This window comes from Canis aureus, chromosome 4 (genome assembly GCF_053574225.1).
Source record: "Canis aureus isolate CA01 chromosome 4, VMU_Caureus_v.1.0, whole genome shotgun sequence".
Classification (NCBI taxonomy): domain Eukaryota; kingdom Metazoa; phylum Chordata; class Mammalia; order Carnivora; family Canidae; genus Canis; species Canis aureus.
In genome coordinates, this window is record NC_135614.1 from 28931577 (window position 1) to 28943702 (window position 12126).

Here is a 12126-nt window from a genome sequence, read left to right on the forward strand (position 1 = left end):
AGTCTATCACGGAAAACCCACTATCACTTCACCAAGGTCAAACAATAACCTTACTATGGCCCACACAACAGGTATTGGTTATATATTTGGGGGTCCCCTGAATTTCCTAGCTCCCATTAATTCCATGGCCTTTGTGGTTTATTTGGTAGTAACATTAAAATGTAGCTAATAGGTAAAACATTCGCTAGGTGTCCAAGAGAATGGGATAATTGGGGGGCAAGGTGTCAGCTCAATGCCACTGAGGATGTTTTGGTTCCACATAAACAGAAGCAGATGTTCAAAAGAGCATAAGGAATCAGGCTGTAGCAACTTCTTCCCATTGATCCTTTCCCTCCTTGTCATTTCTGCTGTTCCCTCCTATATTCCCCATACCCGATGGCAGCAATGAGAGGGCTCTCTGCTAAAGGGCCTGTGTTGAGAAATACACCTCAACAGCACTCCTGATTTAGACACAATGCTAAAACCTATCAAACCTTTCCTTTAGTACTTCTTTCAAAAATTTTGAGCTGATTTTAATCACTGTTTCATAGTATCCCTGAATCCTAAACTTTGGACTGAAAAAAGAAAAGGAGTACATTATGCTGCTGGTGCTAGCAGCTTTTCTTCTGGCAGAAGTTCACCAATGTTATGAGCATGCTCTGCTAGGATGGAAGAGTTGAAGAGAAGCAGGAAACCCTGAAATAATAAAGGGCCAGCCTCTGGCCCTACTTGGGACCCAGGTAGGACCTGAGTGATCAAGGAAGTCTGTTTTTTTGTCCCTTTTAGCTCTTTGCTGCTTGCCATAAGGGCCTAAGGAGAAAGGTCCTGCCTAGTTTTCTCAAGTGGCAGGAACTGTTTATCAGGATGCCCTCTGAGATAAATCCTCTGAGTGCCTGCAGTCCACAAACTCACACAATCAGAGACCACAGAGCAGAGATTCTAAAGCCCCATCATTTCATTCCCCAAATGGAAACAACCCATGGAGAAGTTCATTGATCTTATAAAAAGAAAATATATAATTTAACAATAAAAGGGTTGGCCATATCAGCCAGGATTTATTTTCCTCCCAAAGAGATTTTTATCTTAATGATTAATGCTCATTGTAGAACAGAAAATGAAATACAAAGCCCTCTTCCTTCTCATGTAAAATTAGAGACTTTCTTGTCTAGATACACAGAACTTTCAAGAGCTAGAAATCACTTTTTTTTTTTTAATACAAAAGAAAGTGACTCCGAATTACACACTTAAATTTTGATTGTCATTCTGGTGAGGCATGCCCACATCAGAATGGCCTTTATGTGGATATATGTTGCCAGTAGAGAGAAAAAAAAAAGAGAGAGAGAGAGAGAGATGGAGTTTTGAGAACTGAAATAGGGATACTAGTTCTGGTCCTGAAAGAAGTAAATGGACTTTCCCTAAATTGTTCCTGGTTAACTAGTGACCTAGCAATTAGGGGACACAAGATAGTTGGTAAGCTGAGGGACTCTTCATTCTTAGACTCCCACAGTCCATGGGTCAAAGGTGAGATTAAAACCTTAGGCAAATTTAGTGTTTTCACTAGGACTCTAGGATTGAGACACTTCCAAAAGAACCTCAATAAAAAGTTGCTTGTGGTTTAAATGTCCAGTGTAGGAGAGAGGTCTTATTTCCTCTTGATCATCCAATAGGCATATCGTCAGTATTTAGATGTCTATAGAAGAAAAGAAGATTTACCCAGAATGGCAAATATATCTTTCTTCATTCAATTAACATTGTAATATGCAGTGAAAACCCTTGAGCAGGAAGATCCAATAGTCCTTCCCGAAACTGACTTAAGACCTTGTCTTTCCAAAGCACAGGGCAAGCAATGGCTGGCCACGTTTTCTTTCAAGGGGCAGGGACTAGGGACCAAAACAATCTCACTTCCAGTAGTTGTTCCTCTGGAAATCTGTATCATCTCCAAGAGGATGGCAATCACCCTCTGTTCTCAGCCTCTAAATTCCCCTGGTGTTTTCCAAAGTCTGTTTTCCTAACTCCCTGAATCTGGCTGCCCAACCTTATGAAGATATTTCTCCAGGACAGCGGTTCTCAAACTTTGGCTTGTACCTAGAAGGCTTACTAAAACATTGGCGGGCCCCTCTCAGAGTTTCTGACTTAGTAGGGCTGGGCTGGGGCCCTGGGAATTTGCATTTCTAACAGTTTCCCCGGATACTACTGCCTGTCTGGGGACCACAGTTTGAGAACCACTGTTCCAGAAGAACTTTCTTGCAATGACACACTAATTACGGGTGTTGCTGCTCGGGAAGATTCCCATTCAGACCTGAATAGAGATGATGAAACATTTGAACCCATCCCCAGATAACCAGCTGCATACCACTTAACTAATTGCTGAGATCAAGAGGGTGAACAGATATTTTCACTTTCAGGTGGGAACAAGGGTGGGGGGGAATTAAGACGATACAGAGAAGTAATTACAACACCACAATGCGAGCTTCACCGACATTCTAATTAACAGAGTGCCTTAGGAGCACATTTTTAGTTTAAGATTAAAAGCAAAAATGAAGTATAGATGGGGAGAGGTTATGGAGACCATCGTTTATGAAAGATAACAAAATGTTAAGCGGTTTTGGGACGTGAACAACAGCAGCAAATATCTGAGATGATTTAATAAATAACCACATGAGAGGGAAGGGACTAACTGAGGAACAAAATAGCACTTTGTGAAATAATTTCCAACACTTAAATTTTCCTTGCTCTTGCGTCTAGTCCCTTTTTAAATTGCATGGAGCCTTCTCAATTCCCACCAGGATTATGGACCACCAGAGTGCAGGCCCACAGCACCATAGACATGAATCAATACAATGAATTTAATGATTCCACACTCTTCTCTTAGTCTCACCTCTGCAATGTTGCCAGATTAATTTAATTAAAAGATGTCATTCATCTACCATCATGGCTCCCTCCTGCCTCATATATCAGCTCTAACCCCAGTTGTGAAGAATCTCTGAAACCCAACCTCACTACATGCCCCATTTTATTTTCCACCATATGCTCCAGGCCAAGCCCTTTGCTACCATGGGCTGGTACCTTCCTTATGTCATGAATGTGACCCAAGTATTCCTAATTCTGAATCATTGCTTTTGCTGTGGCTTCTTCAAATGCTCTTCTCTCTTTGTGTTCAAACCTTTGGCAGCCTTCAAAGCTGAAAGAAAGGCTCAGCTCAGTAAGTTACTTGTACCCTCACTGACCTCTCCCATCTCTGAATTCCTATAGCATTAGGAGTGATGAATTCTAAACTGTCTTATAATGTTGATTCTTATCTAATCCAACATAACAATACCTGGCAATTGTATGGAGCTTGCACATACTGTCATATTTGGTCCTTACAACTTGGCAAAATAGATAGTTTGCTATAATCACCATTTTGCAGACTTCTGAGAAGTAGAGGCTCAGAAACTTAGGCAAGATCATGTAGCTAAGTGGAAGGGTTAGGACAGGGTTACTAGGACAGACCCAATATCCTTTTTGCCATACCACCTTACTTCTCCAGAAGAATTGCAACATCCTTGGAGAGGTAAGAGAAACATGATGTAGCATCTACTATCCACAGACCCTGGCATGGAGTTTTTTTGAAACAATGATGGTTGACTGATTTATAGACGAGGTAAAACTGCCTGAGAAAAATTGAATGTGTTTGTCAAATGGTCTGGAAAAATTGAGAGGAAGCATACCTATCCAACTTGTATCTAACCCTGCTCTGTAAAGACGGTCATACAGGATGTTACTAATACCCAGAAGTGCTTCCAGGGCACCTGGGGGGCTAGTGGCCTCATGAAGACTGACCCATCTGCTGAGGGTAAGTTCTTCTGCTTATGGAGAAATAACTCCTAGCTATCCATCTGCTTAAAGATGGATGACCCTCAAGATGCCCTGTTTTCTCTTACCCTCTCTTATTCTAGAAGAACAAGAATGTATGAGGTTTAGATACTTTAAACACTTTCAGTTATGGACTAAACAGTAAGTTTTTCATCCCATTCCATTCGATTGAAATAAAGAAAAATGATAACATCATATAGTCATGGATACTATGGAACTTATCTGCAACCAAGAGGGAGGAAATCTAAATGATTTGAGATTTTTCTAATAATGTCTGGATATATTGGGTAAGCAAAGTGCCTACAAAACAGAAATAAAAGTACCTAGCTGGTCAGAATATTATGAGAGCAAACTATTTTTAAAAGGAGGCAATTCTTTGCAATATACTCCAAGTTATCGATATTATTATTCAGATAATTTTAGGTTTCAGAAAAATACCTTCTAAGTTAATAGTAATAGTGGATTTAGTGCAAATGACACAATAGTAATTAACCACTGAGAAAGTAATAACCTTTATTTAGAACATTGTCTTCTAACCTAGACAGCACCCTAGGTCTCGAATAGATCCAAGGATAGAAAGCTTTCTATCCTTTAGCTTTCATTGGTGCCTCCATTGTACCTTGGCAGAGTTATCCACTTAAGAGCTTAACTTTCTGATGTTGGTACTTCTAGTATTTATACTCAGTGGAGCATACATATATTCAATAACTTGTGTAGGTTTTATTACTTTTATCAAACAAAAAGCAGCCTCTTCTTTTGCTCATCATTTTGACATTATCCCAGAACACCTGAGTAGCTATCTTCTAAGATGTTATTTTTGTTGATGGGGGAGTTTGTGTTCAGTCGTCAATCAATACTAAGGACAATGACCTCAAAAGGCACCTTTTCTAAATCTTAAAACACTTGTTTTGGACCTTGCAATGGTTCTAATGTGAACAGAAAACATTTTTGTTACTTGATCCCAAGGCAGTTGGTTAAATGGCTTTGTTGGGAAATCTTCAGTTATGGGTTTGTATCAACAGGTCTATTAATCTTTCTGACAGCATCAGGCTTCCAATTACGCCTCCACTCAATTGACAAGATGTGGTCCAATAGCCACAAACATATGCCTCATTAGGGTTGTGTTGCAATGAATGGGAACAAATGAAAAGGTGGCATATAAATCCTTACTATTCTGGGATCCCATGTGCTCTGTCTTCTTGAGCTCTGACTGTTATGGAGAATCCTGGAACAATGAGAGCTGTAGACTTCCGAGCAGTTGTATGGCTCAGGATATCTACCTGAATAATTGGTCCTAATAACTAAACATTCTTCAAGGAGACAAACAAAATTACATAGATCGCTGATGAAGAGAACAAAATATGTCAGTTGCTTACACCCTGGATTTCTCAGTGAAACACACTGATAATCTGTTTTCATAAAACTCGATGGTGAAATCTCTATCACTATCTGATGGAATTCCTCTAAATTTTCTCACAAGATTTCAAGATGCTATCTAAGCTTAAGGTCCCCTTCTCATTTTCATTCTATATCTTTTTATCCACTTAGGCACCCAAATAAGTAAAATAAGAGCAAAATGTGGGTATTACAGGATATTACTAACCCCCAGAAGTGCTTCTGGGGCCTCTGAGGGGTACTGGCATCATGGAACCTGACCCCATCCACTGAGGAGGTAAGCTCCTCTGCTTGTGTTATCCATTTGCTTAAAGATGGATGGCCCTCAAGATGCCCCAATTTTCTCTGTTGAAGTTGAGAAGTTGACCATAAGCATGGATAGCAGTTAGGTAGTTTTGGAATTCAATGGAAGAATTAAAATCCCAGCTCTAGGGCAGCCTGGGTGGCTCAGCGGTTTAGCACCATCTTTAGCCCGGGGTGTGATCCTGGAGACCCAGGATCGAGTCCCATGTCAGGCTCCCTGCATGGAATGGAGCCTACTTCTCCCTCTGCCTGTGTCTGTGCCTCTCTCTCTCTGTGTCTCTCATAAATAAATAAATAAAATCTTAAAAAAAAATCCCAGCTCTATCATTATTAACTGTATATTCTTAGGCAAATAATTTGACCACCACGCCTTGATTTTCTCATTTGTAAACTGGAGATAAGGATACAACCCTCAAAGGCTGTTGCAAGAATGAAATCAGATATTGAGTAAAGACTAAGTGCTGAACAGGTGATAGTTATTTTTAAAACTCAGTTAATAACAATAGTGATAAATAAGAACTATTTATAGAAAAATGCCAAAAAGGGCAATTATCCAAAGGAACAAAAACTGATAGAATCAATTATTTCACACTTAATTTTCCATTTGTACCTGCTTTATTGCCTCCTTATTGAGTGTTGTAACACAGTTCAAATGTCCAATAAGTTGTGCAGTGAGCTAACATCTGCTGTCATTCTATATATTACAGTATTACATTTGGGTAATACTAAAGAGGAAACACCAGGGAAATTATATTTCCATGAAGGCAGCCACATAGTCTCATAAATACTAAATAATTAACCAAGATTTCCTGACAGAGAAAGCCATGAGTCACTTTAATGAGTGGTCACAGGAGGTTGTGTATTCTTTTCCTGGGTCTTTAGCAGAAGAGAGAGTTTCATTTGCCTGGTTGGCTTACCATGAATTTGGAGTAGAGGCAGGGGATGAACTGGTCATATGTCTTCTAAATATCTCTTCCAATTCTACGTCTGTAAGATCATGTATTTCTTCACTGTTGGACTCTTGGAATGATGTCCAAGACAACCTGCCCACTAATGTTTGTTTTTTCCAATTTGTCTACAGACTACAATTATTTCAATCACAGTTGTTACCAGACTAGAATTAGTGTTCATATTTGCCAGCAACTTTTATGTAATAAATCAGAGTTAAGCTACTACATAAAACAGAGTCTTGCCAAATGAGTGCTGCTTTGGTTCTCACTGAACTGTCTGAGAACCCATGACTGATTGCTCCTTACTCTTATTTCTCTACCTCCACTGACTCCAGCCTTCTCTTCTTTAGTAAATTTATTTATCTAGTAGAGGGATGTGATGAGTAGAGAATTCAAATATACACACACACATACAAATACTACAGAGCAGACTAAGAATTTTTCAAGGGCAGGATCAATGAGCATGTACAGTTGTAGAGTGGTACATGTGGGTGGTACATGTGCACACACATGTGCACATACCCACAGCCTACCAGCACAAGTGTATGCTCTCTACTCCAACCTCACCCTGGGGCCATCCACAAAATAGGATCACTTGGGTAAGGTGATTAGAAATAGGGAGAAGATGGAGGTTTCAGGTCTGAATGAAGAGCAGGGAACCAGACACAATGCCTGGTATGGGGAGTGGGGGGGCTGCAGGAGCTCTGAGCCCTGGAGCCAAACTACTCTCTGCCTACAAAAAAGGAGACCTGAAGAAGCAAGAAAAGCAGATTCATCCTAACACCACTGGATATCAAATGTTGTCACACATGTGCCAAGAGGCCCATAGACAATCATCTCTTGCCAGTAATAACCACTAGTCAGCTCTTAGGCACTGGGGGGCAATTGCCTGCTGTCACCATTTCTTAAGGAGAGAGCAACCATGAGGAAGCAGCCTAGGGGCACAGTTTCAAGGTACTTTGGGCTCAAGGCTTCCTAAGTAAATTATGAAGGTCTCATAATTGCATAGAGAATGGTAGGGGCTCCTAAGGTAGAGCAGGTGGGTTGGGATTCCCACAGTATAACAGTCTTTCACATCACTATGGGGCCTCTTTAAACTGTTATTGGGTGCAGGCTTCAAAACTCCCATGTTTGAGCCTTCTTCTCCTGATGTCTGTCTTGGATTCTTCTGGGTATTCCCTGGTCATCCTACTAGTCTCCTACTTAGCTTATGCCCTATGCTCCCACCCCGTCCAGCTCCGTGGCTTTACTGTAATCCTGACACACCTAAATAGCCTGACCTTGGCAATGCCTCCTTGCTATGGGTCTACCTACAAGGATTTAGAGTGGGAAAGCCAAAACTACTTAACCTATACAGCCAAACCCAGCCTGCTCTGGGACCCAGACTGACAGCCTAATCAGATGGGGGTAATGAAGATGCAGGAGACAGATCCCTTTCCTATTCCCTTCATGGAACTCCAATTTCCTGACAGCAGGCTAAGGCACGTAGATCTGCTAAAGTTTCAATCCTGCAATCTGCCAGCCACATCTGACTAAGCAGAATGGCACACATCTCCTCGGTGGTCTCATCTGAAGAGCTTCAATGACAAAGAGCACCAATGCTAGAGGCCTGCCTGGTACTGATCTGGGGAGGCTCAAAAGCATTAGGGGAAAAAATTACATAAAGAAACAATGGTTCTGTTTATCTGCTTTGTTTCACTTTGCAGAATAGAAAACACTGTCACATAACATATATATACTCACCACCAGGACACTGGCATTTGTTAAAGGCGCCCCACGAATTTATATGTGATGCTAAAGGATAATTATGATAGTTTTGTTTCTGACATCCTGAGGTTGGGTTTTTTTTTGTTGAGAATTTTTTTCTAAGAAGATACTGAGAAAGACCCGGTACCAAGTTCTTCTGATATCTGGCATAGAAAACAATTATACCTTTATATTACACAAGAAAATAAAATAGCTGTGTCTTAGCTCTGTCTTTGGCTGACAGCTGAGGCGTGGAAGTTTTGTAAGTATTCCTATTTAGGAGTTTTGTTGGGAGCCCAGCAGCCTCACAGCCAAAAAGGAGAGCCTGAGATGTTGCTGATTAGAAGCCATGAGTCTGCTGAGTCCAAAGCAGGAGTCATGCCTTAGGAATGCCATAAAGTGACCTGAGCAGTGGGGACCAACATCACCACGGAAAATCAGATGTGACAAATTACCTTTAGAGACAAATTGTCATCATTAACACGGAAAATCGTAATGGCTTGTTAAACCCTATGATTATACAATCATAACTTCAAGTGTATATTCTTCTAATTTCCTCTTTAACTACTTCTTGAAAATAACTTCTTACCTCCAGGAACATTTCCTTCATTTTTTTCTTTCCCATTTGCTTCTGGTTAGCACTGGAAATCACTTATCAAAACTGTCCTGCTCATAGCTCAGAAATAATAGCACTTTCCACCATATTAATGGTGTCCACCTGACTTCTGGATTCACAGTCAGAAAGTAACAAATTGTACATTCATCAGGGTAAAGTTTCTTTTTCCCTGCTTCCTTCTGCAGTTCCCCTTCTTAATTCTGTTGCCATATCTTTGATTTTCTCTAGAGTTGTTTCCCCCCTTACTGTAAAAATAAAAGCTCTCTGAGGGAACCAGGATGTCCCTAGGCAGCTGATTTCTTAGGATTCTCTTTCGTCTCCATAAATGAATCCATCTATTCCACCCCCCACCCAATGTCGGGTTTCAGAAATCCTTTCATTTTATCTGGAAGCACTGTGTTTTTCTCAGAACAAGGGGTGGGTCCCTTTACTAAAGAATCCCAAAGAAGAGAATTAGTTGTTTCCTTCACCAAACCCCCAGATGAAGGAAAGCTCTGGTAAAGTGAGAGCATGTCATCGTGCTGGTCAGGATCACCTGCTCTGCATAGGTCTACACTATAATTCCATCTAAGCTCCTGTCAAAAAGGAAAATGGTTCCATTCAAAGGGGCTTTGTACTGGTTACCAAAAGAACAGGTTATTAAATTCTAAGTGAAGTCTATCTCTATAGGGTGAATAGGATATGTTTAGCAGACTAGGAAGAAAAACATTGTGGAAAGAACTTTAATCTACTAAATCCCTTGGATATGAGAAAATCAGGATTCATGAAGAAAAATGAAACACAAGATATGAAGCTTTCAATTTTGTGTCATTATGACTGCTTAGTGCAGAGTTTTAATCTAAGAGGCTCTAGCAAGCTGGTTCCACCAAGAATTCTCTAGGAACTCTCATTCCTGCCATAGGATTATCAGAGTTTGGGAACGCCCATCTGTCATTATTCTCAAATGACAGCCAAGGTATGTATAAAATGTAAAGCATCTATTTATGGGAAATAGTAAAATATCCAGTTCAAAAAAAGATCTTAACAATTATTTTTTATTAAAGTTTATTCTGAGGATAAAACAGAGCAAAAAAAAAGAGAAAAAAAAGAAAAAAGAAAACCAGTCCTAAAAGGAATCATTAGACACCGCTAAGGCAAAAATATATCTTAATGAGAGAAAATGATCACAATTACTAATCAGTAATACTGAATGCAATGCCAACATGTTCCAATGAATATGGTATTCCTTTATAGTACTACCGCTTTACATCTTTTAAAGTTGAATTAGTGGCACTCCTGTTTGCACAATGAATAAACACAAAGGCCACCGATTGTATTTCTCAGGACATTTAGCCTAAGAGGTTTTTGGCTTTTCTTTTAAGGATATACATTTAGATTTTTATTAATCTCATTAAATCTAAGCAAAACCAAATGAGGGAACAGTGTTCAGAAAAATGTGATAAGGTACCATAATTCGTCATTTGGAGCACATCCATGCAGAGTTGGGAATTTGTAGGGCTGATCATCAGCTTAGTGGTTACTTGGAAAACCGACCCTTGCTTCTAAATTCCATGGTAGCCTTTGCTCAGCATACATCTAAAAACAGGATATTTATTTTTCTGTTTCCCATTGTTTTAGTCTTGAGTCTTCAAGGGACAGAGTGGCCTTCGTGGTATCACAGCAAACTGAGGACCCATGAAGATGTCCAAAGAAAACACTAAATCCCAGCGCTTTAGTGTATTGGAATGCTCACCGCATCAATTCCACACATGCGCCCAGTGCTCACTACATTCAGGTCCGGGCCTTGGTGGGGAAGCTTGCAGCATGCATGGGCAGTGCAGGAAAAGGATTTGGTTAACCTGGAGGCGACAACCGAAAGGGCAAGGTTGCATCATGCAATGAAAACCACAGCTTGGCCTTAGCTGCCATGCAGAAAAGACCTACATCAAAGAGTCTGCAGTGCGGCTCCTGGGTAAGAGTCGATATGAGAGAGGTGAGTTACTTTAGCAATGAAAGACACGGGCAGAAAAATGTTCAAACCACTCTAAACAGAACACTGTACAGAGCACTGGCATTACACGCGAGAAGAGGCAGCGTAGGGGACAGGAAGGGGAGAGACAGAGGAGGAAAGGTGAGGACAGAACTGGTCATCACGCTGATGAGATGGTTTCCCTGGCCATCCTTTCGAATGCATGTCTTGTTATAATGTATGTTGCTTCAACAAACAACCTCATTAGAGTCTTTAACATCAACCATAATTTTTAAGATGTTCTGAAAATTCTGAAAATTCAGGAGAAGCAAGGCATCAGTTACATAAAAATACACACCATGATTTCCTGTGGTTACAGTTTGTTATACAAGCAGAGCTCAGCTGGTCAGATAAATAAGAGACAGTTAAGTGCCAACATCCTTAACACTTTGGTTACAGAACTCGTGGTGACTCTCGAGGTGTAACAAGGCAGCGGAGCAACCCAACCAGGTCATGAAAGCTCGGGGCAGCGCAAACTAGGTAACTCTATGCCACTACAGCCCCAGGAAGGCACTTACGACCCTTAATTTAAACGCACTCCCAAGGGGTGCCATCTTTTCTTCATGCCAGCATGGATGGCTGGTCAGAAGTGAGTTCTTCCACACATACCTTAACCATTTCACAAAACCTTAGTTACAGGTAAGACTCCCCAAACACACCTTTTATCAACATTGATCAGAAAAAAAAAAAATTAAAGTTTTTCCTAAACAAAGAAAAATAGTACCGATTCAGCAGGAGCCCATCAAGTGCCCCTCTGATGTCAAGGCCACATGGGGTATCTGAGAACTGCCTTCCTGGGAACTGCCTCCTTCACATCTGCTTTCCTTTCTCCTCCCCCTTTGTCTCTTGTGATCTCTGACACGTTGAACACAATGCAGAGGATGGTGTGGTCTAGCCCTAAGTGACAATTTTCCCCCCTGGTTCTGATTGGAAATAGTGGGAGGAAAACAGGCACTCATCTCAAAATGGCTCCTGGAGCTCAGTCTTCTCCTCTATAGGTATGATCACAGCCCCAGGGTGGGGATTGGGGGGGACATGGGCTCCTCGTGAAGGAGCAGGGTGCTGTCTCGGCCTCACATGCTCCCTGAGAGCTGACCATCCATCAAGACTCGAGCACCACTGCAACATGTGAATGGATGCAGGTAGGGAAGGAGTACAGGGCTGCTCCCTGCACCAGCCTCCCCGCGCCTGAAGGTGCAGCTGTTTCCACTTGGTCACAACTCATTCTCTCTGCTTAAAAACCTATAGGCTTAAGTTGAATGACATGTTTTCAA

At 41.0% G+C, this 12126-nt stretch overlaps 1 protein-coding gene across 26 annotated transcripts in view; it reads right to left on the reverse strand.

Moving 5' to 3' along the window:
• Positions 1 to 12126, reverse strand: part of KCNMA1 (potassium calcium-activated channel subfamily M alpha 1) — a 717266-nt gene that overhangs the window by 299773 nt on the left and 405367 nt on the right. For 5 of the 26 annotated variants that reach the window (XR_013377873.1, XM_077895128.1, XM_077895131.1 and 2 more), the window contains exon 4: positions 10768 to 10791. The exons of the other annotated variants lie outside the window; for them this stretch is intronic. Coding sequence is in view for 4 of the 5 variants with exons in the window: in XM_077895128.1 (XP_077751254.1) it covers positions 10768 to 10791 (24 nt within the window). In the remaining variant the exon portion in view is untranslated. The remainder of the gene's footprint in view (positions 1 to 10767; positions 10792 to 12126) is intronic. 26 annotated transcript variants of the gene reach the window in all.